The sequence below is a fragment of the Ceratotherium simum genome, chromosome 2 (assembly GCF_057802395.1).
Source record: "Ceratotherium simum simum isolate JZ-2026a chromosome 2, ASM5780239v1, whole genome shotgun sequence".
NCBI classification, from domain to species: Eukaryota; Metazoa; Chordata; class Mammalia; order Perissodactyla; family Rhinocerotidae; genus Ceratotherium; species Ceratotherium simum.
In genome coordinates this window covers 2,891,993-2,912,099 of record NC_141901.1, presented here as the reverse complement: position 1 = coordinate 2,912,099, position 20,107 = coordinate 2,891,993, and the positions used below count along the sequence as shown (strand labels likewise).

Genomic DNA, 20,107 nt, shown 5'->3' with positions numbered 1-20,107 from the left:
CCACCCTCCCAAACCCCCGCAGCTGCAGTTCCCAAAGCCCACGCCGGGGCTGGCCCAGCCCTTTGCTCCGGGGCTGCTGGGCTGCTCGGTATTTGAGATGCCCAGTCACTAGTAAGCATTCACGAGGGAGTGGGTATGAATTGGTTAAGTGAATGGAGGAAGGAATGGTGCTCTGCCTTTTGCTGAAGTGGAAACACCAGAGTGTGAGTGCTGATCTGCCCTGGGCTAGTTTCCTAACCCCTGTGTGCCTCAGTTTCTTCTCTGTTAAATGGAGATGATAGCAGTACCTGCCTCATAGGGTTGCTAAGAGAATTAAATGAGATAATTATGTAAATAATAACAGAACACCTGATACAAACTAAGAAATCAACAAATATTAGCTGTTCTTATTAACTGGCTAAAATCCAGGTCAAATCCCACCAGTGGCCGCAGCATCAGGCATCGTCATCCGGGAAGCCTGTCTCTGCACATGCCATGAGCGCCTACTGACCTTCCTCCAGACCTCCACTGAGTCCTGATACAAAAGGTCCTGATGCATCCTCAGACCCCCAGTGAACCCCGTCCCCAGGCTGGGCAAGGAGGCCCCAGATCTCAGCCCACTGCAGAGGTAAGGCACCAGGTGCACCTGGGGCCTGGTGAGGGGTAACCCTCCCCCATCTCAGACAGGCACTTCCGCCCGCCCCGGGACTTCTCTTCTCCCTGCCTTCCTACCCGCCCCCCTCCAATATTCGAACTTCTAAAGTCTTGCTCTAGTTTCAGAAAAGAAAATTGTTAACCAAAGTTGATAACTTCTAGTATTAAAGAGGATGTGGGTACATGAGAAGGTTCTTGCCTTATTGGTGGTACCAATTTCCTGCAGGAATTTATCCTCAGTGTATATTTATCTGTATCTAAATATGTCCTCACTAAAATGTTCATCACACAGTTGTTTATGGCAACAAAATGCTAGAAATATCCCATATCCATCTACAGGGGACCAGTTACAGTTATGACACATTTTAAAATAAAATACTATTTAGCCATTATATAAGATAATTTAGATTAATACTGGTTAACTTGGACAGATGTTCACAAGCATATCATTGAAAGAGAAAAAGGTTGTGTTTTATGGTCCTAATTATATAAAAACATACACACACTTATATATACATTACACACAGAGAGATATTTGGAAGGAATGTGACATGCTTCCTCTGAGTGATGGGATTTCAAGTGTTTTTCCTTTCTTTATAGTTTCTAAATTTTTATAATGAACATGTATTCTTTACTAAAGGAAAAAATATCACAAAAAAGGAATAAAGAAAAATCATGTACTCACATTGCCATGATGGCGGGCACCATTATTCACTACCTACAGTGTGCCAGACACTTTATATACACGATTTCACATAATCTAGTTATACTGTGCCTGTGTGATATGTATTTCTACCCCTATTTTTAAAAAATAGACTTTATTTTTTAGAGCAGTTTTAGGTTCACAGCAAAATCGAGCAGAAGTATACAGAGAGTCCACATATGCCCCCTGCCCCCACACATGCACAGCCTCCCCCATTACCAACATCCCCACCAAAGTGGTACATTTGTTACAACTGATGAACCTACATTGACACGTCATTATCACCCGAAGTGGATCATTAACATTAAGGTTCACTCTTGGTGGTGTACATTCTATGGGTTTAGACAAATGTATAATGACATGTAGCCACAATTACAGTATCATACAGGGTAGTTTCACTGCCCTAAAAGTTCTCTGTGCTCTACCTATTCAACCCTCCCTCCCTCCAACCCCTGGCAACTACTGATCTTTTTACTGTCTCCACAGTTTTGCCTTTTCCAGAATGTCATATAGTTGGAATCATACAGTATGTAGCCTTTTCAGATGGGCTTCTTTCACTGAGTAACATGAATTTAAGGTTCCTCCATGTCTTTTCATGGCTTGATAGCTCATTTCTTTTTAGCACTGAATAATATTCCATTGTCTGGATGTGCCACAGTTTATTTACCCCTTCACCTACTGAATGACATCTTGGTTGCTCTCAAGTTTTGGCACTTATGAACAAAGCTGCAATAAACATCTGTGTGCAGGTTGTCACATGGATATAAGTTTCCAGCTCCTTTGGTCTAGTCCTGTTTTAGAGATGAGCAAACTAAGCCTTGGAGAGGTTAAGAGACTTGTTGAGAGCCTCACAGCTAGTGAGTGGCAGAATCGGGAGTGGAAATCCATCATATTTGGCTGCTTCTCAATAGCCCTGTTTTCTGGGAAACCATTCCTCAGAGCTGCCCCCTCCACTTGGTGCTGGTCCCCCCTACCCTGCACTACTTGAGGCCAGGGATGGGCTTCATCGGGGATGGGGTTAGGGTGGCCCAAAGCCAGAAGAGAGCGCGGGTTGAAGGGATGTGGGCGAGGAGTGCTTTTTTCCTCTGCCCTAGCAGGCAACAGGGAGAAAGTCCCTCCCCAAGGCTGCCACCTCATCCTGGGAAGTGCCAGTTCACAGCTCCCGTCCCAGCTCAGCCAACCACTCAACTTGGGAGCTTCGAAGCCCAGCCGTACCGTCTGCCTGCTCTAGACTAGTTCTCCACCCACGGCCCCTTCGTCTCTGGACGCCATGAACTACTCGGGCAGCAGCCAGAGGTTCTTGCACTGAGCTCCCGGGGCAGCGTCCCCAGAGAGGCCAGCTCTTCAGCCAAAGTCAACCTCCACCAGCTGTGGGCTCTCGCCGCCCCGCTCAAAGAGGTGCACCCTCTGCACCTTTGCTCCCCATGACGGCACCACAGCAGGGCCGACTATCTCATCATGTGGAGAGATAAGGACAGTGGGAGAGCAACCAGAATGGACACTGGGCTCCCAGTACAGCTGCCTCACAGAGGCCCCAAAGTGCACCCACTCGGCAGTTGAACATCAGAAACCCTCGACAGACCACGGGGTGCCCTGAAGCACACTGTTTAATGCGCGTGACAGAGGTCTTTGAGAACGGGGGCACTTAATAAGGAGCTGGGGAGTGGACAGAATCTGGCCTCAGAGTCACACAGATCAGGGTTTGAACCCAAGCCCTGCTTCTGGTCGGGTCTGAGATGCCTGGACAATTTACTTAGCCTTAGTAAACCATGGAATCTAGTTAGCCTCGATCTCCTTGTCTGCAAAACGGAAGTAGTAATATCTTCCTTGCCAGCAGATTTGTTGCCAAAATTAGAGAGAATGTATGTCGAGCACCCAACAGTGCCTGTAAGAGTAGATGCTCCACAAATGGCAGCTGTCATTCTCCACACTACGGGACTGCTGGGTCTGGGTACCCAGCTTCCTGTTGACTCAGTGTGTCAGGCCAGCCAAAAAACCCTCCCAATTTTGGGGTCCTCTCCCAATGCATTAAGGTAAGAAGAATCATGAAACTTTCCTGCTGATCTAAGTGCCTCTGACCTGCTCCTGCCTCCCTCCAGCCCTGCCTTTGACGGGCCATGAGAGGAGTAAGGCAGGGACATGAGAGGATGGGTCACGATGGAGAGTGGGAAGGCAGAGAGACCGTGATTTGTGAAGCTTGGAGGTCTGTAGCAATTGCCAAAATCAACATGATTTATACATGTTTCATACACCTGGCTAAACTCCTAGTGAGGCTGGCAGCAAGGGAATGGAAACTCCCCACTCCTGGGGTCAGGCAGCCAGCTCAGGACATCTGCATCTTTATGTTTCCAGGAAGGAGCCGGAACCCCAGCCCTCTGGAGACCATATACTGTAGTTCCTTGTTTCAGAGGACAGGCCACCCCTGAGGGCACCCGCACCCCCTACTCCAGCCTGGAGGGCCTGGAGGCACACAACTGCTCCCTCCCACCGCACAACCCGAACTCCTGCACACACACACACACACACACACACACACACACACACACACACACACCCCACAGAATGTGCCAGAAAGCAAGCCAGGAAGCCAACAGGAAGGGTCGATGTAGGGGTAAAGGAGCAACCTGGAAGCCAGGCCCATGTCTTAGGTGGGACATTGCCGCCCCTCCCATGGACAGGCAGGGTGGGCAGCTGGACGCACTGGGGCTGTTGTCTCCGTGTGAAGAGCCAAGAGAGGATGCGCCTGAACACGCTCAAGTCAGGATCAGATGTTCAGTTCCCATGTAAAGTAGAGGGCTGAGCTGGGCAGGCTCTGTGGGAAGCAGGCTCCCCAGGTCAGACATGCTGAGGACGGAAAGAGCTCCAGGGGTGGGTGGTGCTGGGGAGCCTTGGTTGCACTGAGGACACAAGGCCTCCCCAAGATCCTAGTCCCCACCCTCTCCCAAAATGACTGTATCAGTTTTGCATGTGGCAGAGTCGGGTGGGGTTGGCATGAGTGACGCTTTTGTACTGAAGAGAAAAACAAAAGATTCTACTCAGAACAGGCAACAGTAGATATTAAAATTCTCCCGGGACCTTGGTCCCTGGGTCTAATGTATCGATCGTTTATTCCCCGAGCCTGGCTTCTCGTCATGTTTCCAGGCAGGCTGGACGTGTGCCCTGCACTCTCTTCCCAAACATACCTGGCCAGCCTGGCAGACGTTGGGCGCCCGGGCTAGCCTGCAGAGGCACAGTCCTGCCCCTCATAGGTGGGTGTGGGTGGGCGTGCCTCTCAGGCAGGCCCATTAATCATCTTTCTCCAACACAACCACACATCTGTAGGCTGAAAGCACCGACAAAAGAAAGGCGCTGTGGCCGGGTGTGCTGTCTGGGGGTGTCTGGGGAGGGGCAGGTGGAGGGAGGGAGGGCAGGACAGTTCACAGCAAGTTCAGACGATGATGATGCAGGAAGCGAGGGGAGCGTCAGGCAGCGCCCGCCCTGTGCCCAGTGAGGCAGGGGACAGGCCTGACCCCAGGGCACCCTTCCCACATGGTCTGTTTCACACCACCTTGCTCTGGGTGCTGTGCCCTGAAGCACGCCCCCAACCCTGTCCTGTGCATATGTGTACATATGTTTAAAATTATAAACAAAACTCATAGGGTTGAGTCACTTTTAACAATTCATGCTTCAACTTTAGAGAGTATTAACTGACTCCCTGCTAGGACTGTGCTAGCACTCTCCCTCCAGCCTCTTCTGCCCCCAGCCCCTGATTTTTACTATACTATGCTTCCAATGTTTAGAATATTTACATTCTGTTGTAACCATAATTCCCACAGTTGTCTAAAATTAACTCTTTTAAATACATTCAGTCTTTGTACAACAGCAAAATTTTTTTAAATTTTTTAATTTTAATTAATCTTTTGGTTGACTGAATTTTTTTGGTATTCCATTTTTATATGCATTATGTTTCCCAGTGATGCTTTCAGCACCTTAAAGAGATGCGCCCCGATTTTATTGGCCTCTTATACCGCGGGACTGTGGCCTCACGCAGTACAGTTTGTTGACGACAATGATGATCTGGAGGAGATGTGGACAGAGAAGATAGAGGTGGGCAGCCTGCAGGCCCTCAGTGGGACATCGTAGAACATCTCTGAGAATGCCCTCCTTGGCCAATAACGGTAAGAGGCCATAGATTTTGGAAAAATGTAAAATGAAATGATTTGAGGTGGGGTCCCAGGGTGGGAAAGCCAAATGGACCTCACTCCTCATGTGCAAGTGTCTGTAGGAGATTTGTCACCTGGAGCCTCTGACACCATATCTGAAAAGGCCCAAGTTGTATTTAGGGTGTGGCCATACAGATAGAAGTGCAAAGACATAGCACAATTTTTTTGTGTGTGTGTGAGGAAGATCAGCCCTGAGCTAACATCCGTGCTAATCCTCCTCTTTTTGCTGAGGAAGACCGGCTCTGAGCCAACATTTATTGCCAATTCTTCTCCTTTACCCCCCCCCACCAAAGCCCCAGTAGATAGTTGTGTGTCATAGTTGCACATCCTGCCAGTTGCTGTATGTGGGACGCAGCCTCAGCATGGCCGGACAAGCGGTGCGTCGGTGCGCGCCCGGGATCTGAACCCGGGGCGCCAGTAGCGGATCACGCGCACTCAACCACCAAGCCATGGGGCCGACCCCACAGCACAATTTTTGACCAGGGGCAATTAAAATATGTGCGCCCACCAGGACACATGCTCAGAGAACCTTTGTACACAGGTATGTCTCCTGTCTTTCCACACCTACTTAGTTATCAGTCAGTTTTTCATGTGAGCATGCATGCCTTCATTCAACGTGTGTTTACTGAGGGCCTCCTAAGTCAAGCCCTGTCCTAAAGGCAGCCATCATACCCAGAGACTCTGTAACAGGAACAAGGATATGAAAAGAATATACATACATATATATGTATATTCTCCAATACAGATATATCCTATTTTGATTGTCACCATGGGAAAAAATAAATGCTATTGCCAGAGCACCTTAAGAAAAGAAAAAGTACTTTAAAACACTGTAGAGAGTTGGGTTTAAGGGAATTTAACAGATAGCAACAAGGCCCTGGTATCAAAAGCTGGTGTGGAGCTGCCAGATGCCCTCTCAGCTGCCGGGCTGCTCGGAAGGGGCCTCCCCCTCCTCTGGGCATATGTCACTCTGCTCTGGGTGTAAGCGAGACAAAGCAGGTGGGGTTCCCCACCCCGGGGCTTGGGGCTCTCTCCACCCATACCTGGGGCCCCTGAGAAGACACAAGGAGGAGCCCGGGGAGCTGAGAGAGAAAAGACATGGGGCTAGTAGTGAGGGGCAGATATGGAGTGAGGAGTTTGAGGTTTTTTTTTGTTTTTTCCTTTTGTTTTTAAACCAAACACCATCTCTGAGAGGGGACAAAGGGAGACCTAGCCTCTTGCTAGCCTTGAGTATATTTTTGGTGGTGTCCCACAGGCCCCAAAGATAAGAACAGCCACATAGGTTTGCAAGAGGTCCTGTCTGGGCACCTGCAGACCACAGGGTGGCAGATGAAGCTTAGACAGACATGCAGATGTGAATGCACACACAGGTGCATGCACACAGTATGCCCGATCAGAGTGCCAGGAGGTCACAGGAGGCCAGGAGTAGACAGGTTCAGGCCTTTATGGGACAACCAGGCTGCTGCATCCAACTGGTTTTTCCACATCTGCTTTGATGTCCCTTGCATTCAAAGTGCTGATCACCAACCAAGTGGATGAAAGAAGACTTTCTGCAGTGAGGAGAAAAGTAAATAGATGACGTCCAAGGCCCTCTCTGCAGGAAACATACAAAGGCCTCTTCACAGCTGTATCCTTGTAGTCAGGACCACCAGAGACTTCTGGAGAGACCCAGGACCATTTCCTGCTGGCCCCCCAGCAGCCTTTTAAAATGATATATGACTTGCTCCTTGGCAACGTGCTTGCTTAGCTCCTAGTGATGCCCGGTGGGCCAATCTAGCCTTGCCTGTTAATTAAGCAGTGTGGTGGACTCAGGGATAGGGATTTTTCCAGAGAATGTGTCTAAGAGTTTCAAGCCCCTCCTCCACTTCTGCCTGGACAAACTTCACACCCTGTCTCTTTCACTGAAATGCAGCTAGCCCACCTTGGCCCAGGTGCAGTGGCAGAGCAGACAGTACGTTGGGGGTTTGCACAGATGACCTGCTGGGAGTTGCTAAAAGTCTTTCTGGGAGCACTAAAGAACAGCAACTGCCAGTGAGGGGCCTGCTATGTGACAAGCGTCATGGCTCTCATCAACTGGCCCACATCCCATCTCATGTTTAACCCATATAACACCACCCTAAGGCTGAGATTCTTCCCCCATTTTACACTGGGAAAAACCGAGGCTCAGAGAGGTTAATCTGTACGAGGAAGGCCCTACAGCCAGGAATCCAAGATCCAGACTCAAGTCGGCTTGGCTCCAAGCCCCTTTTCTTAAATGCCACACTATAGGTTGCTTATGGAGCCCTGCAATAAGATGAGCTATTCTAGAAGTCCGTAGTCCACAGCCTACCACTCCATCATCTTTGAGCCCCTGTCTTCCCCTCTTCTTCCAATTAATTAAGTCCGAGCACTAACACAAGTTACCGAGCACGTGGTAGCTGCAGTCCAGTATCCACCCTGACTTTCATGCTGCCAATCCAGGCCTTAATGATTTCCTTAAATCTATAACTCCTTGGGCTGAATAGCAAAGGAGCAAGGAAATGATCTGTTGAATAATTCTTAAGGGGGGTGGGAAAGGACGAACATAAAGGCACTAGTGTGCATTTAAATTGAGGAACTCAGCATCCAGCTGTCTTCTCAGTGAGGGTCACAATATGTATTAGGCTATTGATGAGGATAAATTATTCAGGCTGGCTAAAAAGTATTTGTCTCCAAATGGGGATTAGGTCAAGTTGAATTAAAATTCCCACTTCTCAAGAGGTAAAACTTTAATCAGAAAAATTGTATTTTCCATAGCCAAGACCATATTGTCTTTTAAACTCTGCCTTCAAAACTTAGCCTAGAGGGGTCAGCCCGGTGGCGTAGTTGTTAAGTTCTCGCGTTCCGCTTCGCTGGCCTGGGGTTCGCCAGGTCATCAAGCTCCCGCTCGTCAAGCCATGCTGAGGCGGCATACCACATAGAGGACAGAAGGACCTGCAACTAGCATATACAAGTATGTACTGGGGCTTTGGGGAGAAAAAAGAAAAGGAGGAAGATTGGCAAGAGATGTTAGCTCAGGGCCAATCTTCCCCCCAAAAAAACACTTAGCCTAGAGATGACTTTTCAGCCTAGTCCATCCCTGAGACTCAGTGCTGTGACCCACCTGGATGCCACTTGTTGAATCTGTATGAGAACAGCCTGGAGATAAATGGGGCAGGGAGCCCAAGGAAAGCTTACGCTCTCCAAAGACCCAGCTGCCACAGAGAAGCGGCTGAAGGTCAGGACGATGAGCAGAGTCTGACGGGTCCCAGGCCTCGCCGTGCAGCTCTCACCCTGAGCAAGGGGCCTTGCTGCTCTGTGCTGCCTCATCTGTGAAACAGAATAACCCCTTTCCCACTTCCCCCTGCAGGGATCTAGAGGGAATACATGATATTAAAAACAAACAAACAAAAATGCTTTGAATCTTTAGCAGATGAGCGCTGCAGAAAAATAAGATGCTGTAGACAGCGTGATGCAGCAGAAAGAACCCTAGTCTGGAAGGGCAGGTGCTGGGACTCCATCCGGGAGCTGTCACCAACGGGACCGTTCGTTGGCCCCTGTCTCCTTTGAAAAGGGCGTAGGATGACCTAAGATTCTATGAAAATTTGAATTGCTACTGTCTCTCCCTCTCTTTTTTTACTCACCCCACACTGTCCCATTATCCTTCCCCAGGCAAGGACTATTCTCACCCTAATTAGTGCCCAGGGAAGGAGACCCCCCAGTCATTGCCTGAGGCTGGGGCTCCTGTCCAGGTGTGTCCCACCTAATAGCCTCCAGCCCCACAGGCACCTCCACTAACCATGCAGGTGAGAAAACTCTGCCTAGGAAACTTCACTGCTCCTGGGTCCTCAGAAGGCTGACTCAGCAGCTTGACAAGATCTGACGCCCCTCAGAGCTACAGGCTGGGCAGAATGGAAAATAGTGGCCACCTAAGATGCCCATATTCCACCAGCTCAGGGACCCAGATTAAGATGACTGCCCAGCCCCAATTCTTAGCCAAGGAAAGGCTGCTAAAACCCACAGCCAACACAGGACTCTGAAATGGGCTCCGTTTGTTCTTTCGGGCCTGCTGTTCCACCTAAACCTGGCCGGGTGGCAGCACCTGAGCTATGGTCCCTGGAGAGTCAGGGGGGCCTAGGAATGCTGCTGAGCTCAGCATTAAATACCAGGCTGCCAGAAGGCTCCTGCACTCCCTTCCCCACGGGAAAGGCCACCAGGCCGAGACCTCAGAACCCAAGCACCCCCGAACGCTCCCAGCTGGAGCGGCTTGGACCTACCGAAAGCCAGCCGGGCCTCACTGCGGAAGCTCTGCAGGGCCTGGAGCTTTTCTGACCCCGAGCGGCACTTAGGGAGCCTGCGGAAGAGCCGCTGGAGCCGCGTGGTGACTGCTCCGAAGCAGGCAGCGGCCAGCTCCTCATCCTGGCCCTCGGTCATCGGCTGGCTGCGGGAGATCAATAGCTTCTCTCTAGGCCTGGCGTCAGGGGTGGAGCGACGAGTCGGGGAGTCACTGGCCCCGGGGAAGACTGCGGACCTTGTGTGACCTGCGGCTTTGCTCAAATCCGCCGAGCCTCGCTGCTCCTCCAGAGTCACAGACACCTGGGACCTGGGGCCGGACCAGCCCAGCCTGACCGATGCCTTCTCCTTCCCAGCTGAGGTCCTTTCCCTTCCACCTCCCCCAGTGGAAAACTTTCTATTCCTGGGGCTTTTAGCTTGATAAGATAAAAATGCCCCCACCAAACAGGCTGCAGGAAAGAGCCTGCCCTGAGCCTTGCTTCTCAGTAGCGCCTGTGAGTCTGAAAATCAATGTCTCCAAAGTTTCAACAGAGGACAGAAGTGATGGGTTACCTCATGCCGTGTGACTGGCCCAGGAGTTTGTTAATGGGTTTCTTCAGGGAGGGCGGATTAATAATGCCTCACCAGCTGTATAGGCTCCTAAGGGATGACCCAGGCTAATTCACATCCTCCCTGCTAAGCCCAGGGCAGGAAGAGCTGTGGCTCTCAGTCCCCAGGCCCTTAAGGAGGCAGTGTTGCTTTAAGAGGGTCCGACGATTCATCTGAGACCAGACACATGGGCAGAGAAGAGGTGACAGGCAAAGAAGGAAGAAAGAGAAAAGAAGAAAAGAATAGAGTCTCTCATAAAAAGGCCAGGAATGTTCTTCTCTTGCCCTCAAATGTGCTCACAGGGTGTCCCCTCAACCCTGACTCCCAGAAACAACCCAGTCCCAGTGGGGAAGTTCCCAGAGGCGCTGTCACCCAGGCCAAGACATTGGCTGGCACTGGACAGGCAGCAAGCCTTCCAGGAAAGCCGCTGGAGAGGGGTGCCCGCTCCCGCGCTGCCCAGAGGCTCCAGAACTCATCTGCCAGCAGTCAGTGGGGGCACTGTCAGATGACGGAGAGACACTCGTTCCTTAACCAGAGCAGACAGACCACAGAGGACTCGGGCATGCAAGAATGAAGATGCATTCACGTGTGTGCTCCAGTCGCCTGGCGTTAGATCCGGGAGTCAATACGCAGGAGTTCAGAGCTGAGCTCTGTTACTCCTCATGCAAGCGCCAACCTGGCTCGGCTCCTTTGTGCTGTAGTTTCCCCAGGTCACAGAGACGGCTGATGGCACCCCATCCCAAAAGCATGTCCTCAGCCCACTTGGGAAGGAAACGTTGGTAGAACAAATCTAAGCGGCACTCTGATCCTCTACTAGGCTCCCCATCACCTGCCCTCTCAGAGGAAATCTGGCCAGAAGGCCCCCATTTTAGATCACCCCTCACTATTGAGGGCCTCAGCACTTGAAGCAATAACAATAAACGCACATTGTTCACAAGTCAGTTATTTAAGAGAGAAATACCCCAAATGCTACCCTTCCTCAGGTCTGGACACTGGTTCTTTCTCTAGTGGCTCCTCAGGGGGACTGGGCTGCCCACGGCCTTTTCTGTGGTCCTCTAATCATCCAGCAACCTCTGCACAGAAGAGGGTCCTAAGTGAGCCCAGGTCCTAAAATGACACTTGGGGCCATCAAGCAAGGGTTGGGAGCCCAGGTTCCATGCCCCACTGTGACTCTGATCCTTGCACATGAGATCCCAAGAGGGCCCAGGATCCCGCCTGGCTGAGCTCGGGAAAGTGTAGCATTCCCACTCCTACCTCACACAGAGGACGCACACATGCTGGGGAATTTTTAAATATAAGTCACATGTGCTGGGGGAATCCCTCCTGACCGCCCACTTGGGCTGGAGGATATACTGACCTCACTTCTCCTTTCTCCTCATCACAGAGCTGTTCGTTCACAGGGTAAGCCCTTGGGGAAGTCAGCAGGAAAGAACTGGCAAAGACTGGAGACGGGGCTCTGGGAGGCTCTAGAATCTTCATTCCTGACCCTCTGAAACCTGGATAGATTTTCTACCGTAGGGATGGTTTAGGTGGAGCACTATCTAACCACAGGCAAGGGAATGCCTGTGATGACCTCTTGCTGCCCCTGACATCTAAGCATTGACCCAATGACCTCCATGCTGAAGAGGGAGTCCAGCCAAGGCCCGACGTAATTTGAAGAAATAGCCTTCACCATCTTAAGTGCTGGGGTTACAATATATTCTCACCTTGAAATACCCTATTCATATAAATGTACCTCCAGATTGCTTTTAAAAACATTCATCGCTAGAATAGACATTTACGTAATGTATGTTCAACCCTTTCCCTCAAAACTCTCAAGTTACAGCTGGAATCTGTTGTTCCATTTAAATAGTAAGCCATCTCTGAGTTTTTTTGGATGTTTAATACTTTCCTCAGTTGCAGAAAGGACATAATTGTTTCAACAGAAACCACAAAACCTCCAGCTTCCATTCAACTTGGACGGAAAAACCAGCTTCCTCCAAGTCAACAAAGAAAGTAAGTGATGATACCCAAATGAGAGCCTGACCTGGAGAAACATAGTCAGGGATGGGGTGGGACGGCGGGCTTTACCCAGATGTGCGGTTCCCCACGTGGCCACACCACTGCCTGGGATAGAGCCAGTCCATTATGCAAACCTCAGTTTATAGTCCAGTCCCTATGCAACTCTGCACCCTAGCTGTCCCCTCTGAGATTCAGCCTAAGTTCACTTTGGTTTCTGGTTAGTCCTGTGTCATGCACTCTGACCCTGGGGTCATGGCAAGGAGGAGGCATGGAACAGGAAAAGATCTTCTACTTGCATTTCCACACCCACCTCTCTACACACACCTCACACCAATGGGGTGGGGTTAGGGTGGGGAGAGACACACATTTCTCTCATCTTGAGATTTAGGGAAACTTCAGCCTTTGTTTAAATATCTCATGATTTACACATGTTGAAAATCGGTTTAGAAACCAAACACTGAAAACAGGCTGAAGTACAGCCAACTCTCAATTATCCAGGCACTGCCTGATTCTCTAGCTTGCATGTGGCTCAGCCCCACTCCCCACCTTGGCTCACCCTCCTTTGTTTCTATATCTCTTTTTATGGACATTTTGGCCTTCACTGGCAGAAGGGAGGCCAACGAGTAAGGAAACTCAACCAGCCTGCCTGTTCAATCACGTGAGCTCATCGGGCAAAATGCTATGTTGGTCCTGGTGCTGGTTTTGCTCCTAATGATCTGGGTCATCTTGGAGAAGTCATTTGACTCAATGCTGTGTTTCCGCATCTGTGAAATGGACATGACTCAACCAGCCCCGCCTACCTCGCAAGCCAGTGCACAAGAAAACACTTTAGATACAGCCAAGTCCTCTCTGAGACGCAAGTTACCTCTGCTCCCACAATTTCTTGGCCATTTTCAGCTCTTTTCCACACGAATATTCCCATCCTAGGAGGCTCGTAAAATACCAGTTTGTATCTTAAGCAAACACAATGATAATTCTTTCCCAGATTCAGCCTCCAGTAGAAACAAAACATGAAAGGATTAAAAAAAAAGAACATCAGTCTTCTTTTAGGCCTGACTTTCATGAACCAGGGGTCTCATTTTTTTAAGGACCATGTAAGCCAAGCTCTCATGTTCTAGCAGCCCTTGCCAATAGGTACTCCGTCAGATCTGCCCCGCCCTGGGAATGCCTATTCAAGGAACAGGGAGGGGGAGCAGAAGGTGGCATGCAGGCCCTCCACTGAAGAGTAAACACGACCCAGACCCACTGTAGTCACAGGTAAGTGACATACCCGGCCACCTGCCCACCGCCCAGTGCCACACAGGAATGAACAGACTAGACTTTCCAGCACCACCTTCTTACAAACCCTCAGCATGTCGGCTCACACTTTTCCCCCTGATGCCCTCAATGGGGCCAGGGCGGTAGGTGTGGGGAGGACAATCCTGAAGAAAATCTGGGACCTACTACAGCAACCAGGGGTCACCAAACCCCTCAGCCACAACAGGGTATTCTCCACCGGGAGGCTGGGCACATGGCTACCATGCCAGGAGGGCCCCTGCTGCCCTTCCCCCTTCCTCCCCAACAAGAGCACAAAGAGAACCAAACACCGAGCTTTCCCTGTGGCTGTACCTCTCAAGAACTTTCTCTACTCCAGCAAACACAGGCAGGCTAGAACGGGCCCTGCAGGAACTTGGCGGCCACTCTGGCCAAAGACCACACCACGGAGAGCTCTCAGGGCCCACCAGCCCACGTCTCCTCAGCATGGTGTGTGGGGTGCTTCTGAGAACACCCAAATATCACCTCCCAGGTCTGAGTCAAGATAGTCTCGACCTTGGGGTGGGGCTCTCCATGACTACTCCCGAGCCCCCATTTTTTTCCACTTAAACCAGCACCCCCAGAGAACCAAGCCTGCTGCCCTGCCTGAAGCCATCGCCAACGCCTCCTCGCTCTCCCCCAAAGCCAAGCTGGCTCAGCTCCCCTCCCAACCCTGAGATCCGGCCCGGAACATGTGGAGAGAAGCTTGCCAAAACTCTTGGAAAAAACCCAAAAGTGACTAAATGCACAACCATCTCCTTGGTCAGGGCTGGCCTTCCAGCGTCAGCTACTCCCGGGCCCAGCCAGGGGAGAGCCGGCACGGAGCCCTGCGAGAGGAGTGGGTGGCCGGGGTCAGCAGGGAAGATGTCTGGAGAGGCAGAAAGCATCCTACCACCAGCACTGGCCCATCTGTGAGCGTGGTGAGGAGACCACACAAGCTGGTGCTGATGGAAGCACGGGTGGGGGAATGTCCTGTCTGCGTGCTTTGCACACCCACAGATACTCACCTGCCCAGAATACTCACCTTGTCGTCCCAGGAATGCGAACAGGAAGGGCCTCTGATGAGGCTAGAGATGTGTTGACAGCCTTCCTAGTACCCTGAGCAGAGCAAGAGTGGCGAGCAACTCCTCCCATGGGGAAACTGAGGAATGAGGGGTGGGTGTGGGGAGCCAGAGAGGGCGCCACAGGAGAGCATGGGGGAGCTGCCTCTGACACCGAGGTGCTGGGGGCACGGCCTGAAGGAGGGCACGGCCTGCCGGGAGCCTCAGCCCCTGCCCCTGCACACTTCCACACAGGAGCCGCTCCCTGAGGCGGCCTGGCTCGCTGCACCAGCACACAGGGCCCTCGGGGCTGGGCTGGGGGCCATCTCTTCCCCATCCCTCAGGGCCCACCTGCCAGGCTCAGCACCGGTTGATTCACTGGTAAACTTGGGAGAACAGAGGATTCCAGACCAAACCCTGAGAGCTGAGGGGAGATGTCAATTCACTTCCACCGAATAACTCCGAGGGATCAGCAGGAGAACACACACGTTCATTACCAAGTCTAATTAGGCTGGCAGACAAGTGGCATTAATCGTTTTTGACTGTACCTGGGATTCAAGCCCCCCTCACTCCATAATCAGAAAATTGCATGCTCTGATGAAAAGGGGGGACAATTAAGCTCACATTTAATCCTTTCACTTTCATCTTTTGAGAAGACAGGAAGCAGGGAGGAAAGGAAACAGAGGATACAGCTTGGGGACCTCAGAAGGCCTCTCTCAGCATTCCAGGTCCTTTCTCTGTCCCCAAACACACATACACACTCCACTATGGCTTTTCCCAAGAAGAAGACCACAATCAGAGCCAGGGGCAGTGGAAGGAATGGAGGGGGGGATTCCACTACTTTTAACAACACAATGTCCATTTCAGTGCTTGATTTTTCCTAACCTCCAAAGCCAAACACGGGCCTAAATTAATGAAAATACTTCAAGCCACACACCTCAGCGCTGCTGGGTGTACTAGACAAATGAAACAACTTCCAAGTGTCCAAGGTTCCTAGGTGTGCTAAAGGTAGACTCGATGTCAATGTCTCAGTAATCTCTTCCATAAAGAACCACGACCGAGCATAGGTCTGCAGGATCCGGTGGCTGTCACATGGCTGGTTCCAGTCTGTGCCGAGAGGCAGCTAAGCTTAGCCGTTAGTGCAATGTCAAGACAGGGCAGATGGGCCCTGAGTGAGACACCAGCCTCACTCACCAAGAAAGTCCCCATCCCCATCCCTGAAGGTTCCATGGCAAACGCCTCCACTCACACCATAATTAAAGTCCATCGCAGGAAGGGAAGGTTAGGATGAGGAGCCCCAGGGCACCCTTTCAACCCTATAATTCCCATCAGTGAACACTTCATAGCTCTGAACAATGCCCCTCCCAAGAGAGACAGGCTCAGGAGCAGACGCGCAGCCCTCACCAGCAACGTGTAAGGTCTGTCCAAGCGTCCTGCCTTGAATGCTGACTTGGACTTAGGTTTCCCCATTTTCCAGATCATTCCCTGGCCCAGGATGGTTTACAAATCCACCAAAACAAGATGAAAGGCAAAAGGTCAATTCTCTGTGCCTTCTACAGAAGAAAGGGTCATGACCTCTAAGGGACATTCCCTGAAAACAAAGCCAAAGGGCGGCCCGGTGAGTTTCTAGGGTTGTTTGCTGTTGACAATTCCCTTCTGGAATGCTGGAAATAGACCCTCACCCCTCCAGCACACCCATCCCAACACACACACCTGCATTCACGCCATCATCTCCCTCCCTCTCTCTCTTCCACCAATCCCCCTGGATTTACTTCTCTATCTAACAAACATCATTTCTTTAGTCCTGAAAATTAATATTAACTCTGAACTTTCCTGTTGGCAAATCCAGCATTAGTGAGAGCTCAGTTACTGAACTTGAAGTAGGGTAAGCTTAAGTTAGAGACAGTTTCACGAAAAAGGCAGGCAGACAGTGGTAAGACAGTTTTCTGAACGCTTCCCTTACTAAAAGCCCACTTTGCCAACACGGCTCCCACCCAGTGTCAGCCTCCTGGCTCAGGCAGATGTCACTCACATGCCCACTGCCCTTCTGCCTGTTCCCAAGAGCAGGGAGATTTAATAGAATAAACAAGCCACCACCTTCATCAACCACCACTTATTGAGACTGTGCTCTGTGCCTCACACTTTGCTGGGGGCAATTGACACAAAGACAAGGCATCAATGTCTTGGTGACCTCTAAGCCACTGCCATTCTGTGAGGACACTCCTCAGCCAGCAGGCAGGAATGGCATTTCTAGAGGACAATTAATACCTTCCTGGGATGCTCATGGCACTCACTTCCCCACTTGGCTCAGCAACCAGGCAGAGTCTGAAAACTGTATCACTGCATGGAAAGGTGATCCTCGGAAGTGTCATGAGCCCAGACAAATTGTTACACCTGTTGGATGGGCAAGGACAATAATAACACTCACATTACATTAAACATTCATATTGCATTTTGCCAGGCACTGTTCTGAGCACTCTACATACGCTAATTGATTTAATTCTCGCATTAACGTGATGCAGTAGGTAATGTTATTATCCCCATTTTTTAAAACAAAGAAGTGGAACACAGAGATGCCCAGGGTCACACAGAGACTAAGTGGCAGAATCAGGATTCAAACCCAGGTCTTCTGGTTTCAGTCCGTTCTCTTAATCACTGCACAGTACTGCCTTTTAAAAGTCATATTTCTGACGCTTGCTTTTCAAAAGATAAAACAAACCAACCCCATCACAGAATTAGTTGTTCGACTTAAAGAAAGATGCTCCGTGAGCTTGGCCTGCTGTGTCCCCACCCGCCAGCCCTCATCTGCACATCAGAACATTTCTCAACTGCCCCCAGCCAGCCACAGGTCCACAATTAGTTAAACATTAATAATGACAGAGACTCCTCTCCATAGCCCGTTGATTCCAGCTTTGCTCCTCTCTGGTGTTCAGACATCCCTGGTTGGTATTAAGCCAACTACGTGAGGGCCACAGGAGCCCAGGAAAACGAAGAGACTTCACCAAGTCTCACACAAAGTCTGACAAACTGCCCATGTACCTGGCTCTTCCTGCCACCAGAAACTATAAACTAACCAAAGGAAATAAATTCTAATGTGAAGTGAGCATAACTTCATTTAATCATGGAGTATCACACATACGCACATACAAACACACACAAATACACCATTATCGCAACAAAAAAACAAATCATAAAACTCTGTGCAAAATGTTCAACAATTGATACAGCCCCCAAACATCCGAATAGACTAGAATTCCAACGAAGCGGATTTCCTGGGATTCCAGCACAATAAAACCCATTACAGTGAGGATCCTGCCTGTCTCTATGAATATAGGGTTGGTGGATGCAGGAAAGTACCCCAAGACCCTTGAGAGGGCAAAAGTTGCCAACATGTCCATGGGCACGTTGCATTAGATTCTACTGTAAGGTCAGGGGCATTTATCAAGTAACAGCAGAGCACCACCCATAACACATATATCTCTATAACTTTTGCTCTTTCCTTTTTAATTAGCACCTGAACTGTGAGTCCCAGGGTTGGAGGAAGCAGCACCCACTTTCCCCTCCAAACTTCCCTTTCCACTTGATCCTGGCTTAGAGTCTGAGCTCTCCTCCCCTGCGGCCAGCTGCAGTAGAGGCACGCTGCCTCGGCTGTGGACTGCAGAGAGAGGCAGGGTTTTCCTGAGGTGGAAGTAGCTGCTGCTGTCCGGTGCTGCAGTCCGATGGGAGTGTGAGGCTGTGGTCACAGGGGAAGGGCTTTTGCCGAAAGATGCAAACCACAACCCATTTCCAGAGACCCTTGTTAGAGGTTGTGCCATTGTCTGTGCTTTGTGCTTCAGATATTTAAAATACCTATATAAACACATAAACACATGGGGATGGATACCCTCTGCCAAATATGGCAGGAGCAGATAGGGCGGGTAGGTGGGGCACCCATTAAAGAACACTCACACCTCACTGTAGGAAGAGAAAAATAATGCACCTCCAAGAAGACCGCAAATTTGCTCAGAAAATTTACACACTGGGTGCCCAGTGTTTTCTAGTCAGTCTTTGAGAAGAGCCTGGCTCAGGAGGCGGCTAGAGGGGCCTGAGAGCTCTGGGGGAGAAGGGACCTGGCAGGAGTTAGGTAATTTCAGAGCATGATGACTGACTGGTGCAGTAACCGAGGAGGAGGAAGAGGAGGCCAGCTCAGGACACAGCCAAACGTTAGACCAGAGTCCAAAGGTTTGAGGGGCCAGAGGCAGAAGGCAGGAGGGGCACAGGTCCAGGGTGACCTCAGGCTCTCTTCAGCCTCATAGCCGTTTCCATCCAAAGCCCAACCAGGTCTCCTCCCTATCCCAACAGGTCGCCCTGGAGAAGGGGTATACCATAAGTGTCCGTGTACTGTGGGCCTGCACCATAGACAGACAAAGAAGCCATTTTTTGCCACGGGTCAAAAGGCCATCTCAATACCAGTCTCACAACCCACTCTCAAGAACCTACAACAAAAGCAGGAGGGTGCGCGGGGGACAATGGAATGACCTTGCCCTGCTGCCATCAACCCCAATCTGTGCGCGCACACGTGTGTGTGTGTGTGTGTGTGTGTGTGTGTGTGTGTGTGTGTACGTGTGTGTCTGGGGAGCGGCGAGGCGTGCACCTGTCAGGGGAAGAGGTGTTTGTTAAATACCGCATGACCATACCCGGGGAGTAGGCAGTCACTAGAGGATACTGGGCAGGGGACTAAGGAGCAGAGTGTCCCCAGGGCTTACCTCCCTTCGTTCAAGTCCAAGTTCCCCTGGAGCCAGAGAGGGCGATGCGCCCGCTGCCCTGCCCCAGCCCCTCGCAGTTCCTCGTCCGCGGACTGCGGTCCTCCCGCGCGCCCCTCCGCTCCCCTGCCTGGCCCGCACACTCACTAGCGCAGCGCAGCGCCTGCCGCAGCACCTCTCGTCCGCACAGGTCACACCAGCCCCGGCCGCTCCGCAGCGCCAATTCAGCGAAGCAGTGCCCCTCGCCTCGCTCCGCCGGGACGCGGGGATCCTGCGGCTGCTCGAAGATGCTCCGCACGTCGCGGGGCCGGGGCGCTCCCGGCCGCCGCCGCAGTCTCTGCTGCAGACCAGGCCGCAGAGGGCGAGCGGGTCGGGAGGCCCGGAGTTGGGACTCCAGGTCGCCCCGGGCAGCCCTCCGGGCGCCGCGCCCCTCGTGCGCCCCGGGTGCAGCGGAGAGGGGCGCGGGGGCGCAGCGGCGCGAGGACCGGCCGGGGGGCCGCGGCGGCGGCGGCGGCTCGGGGCCGCTCAGGCTCTGCAGATAGCGCGGCGGTTCTGGGTCCAAGAGTAGCCGGTACGGGCGCTGCCCGATGGCCGGGGACGCCATGGCCATGCCCG

At 51.4% G+C, this 20,107-nt stretch overlaps 1 protein-coding gene across 1 annotated transcript in view; it reads right to left on the bottom strand.

Annotated features, from left to right (window-relative positions):
* Positions 1 to 20,107, bottom strand: part of RASSF5 (Ras association domain family member 5) — a 67,578-nt gene extending 47,471 nt beyond the window's left edge. Inside the window, exon 1 of the mRNA XM_087437263.1 lies at positions 19,640 to 20,107. Coding sequence (XP_087293389.1) covers positions 19,640 to 20,102 — 463 coding nt within the window. The 5' untranslated portion in view covers positions 20,103 to 20,107. The remainder of the gene's footprint in view (positions 1 to 19,639) is intronic.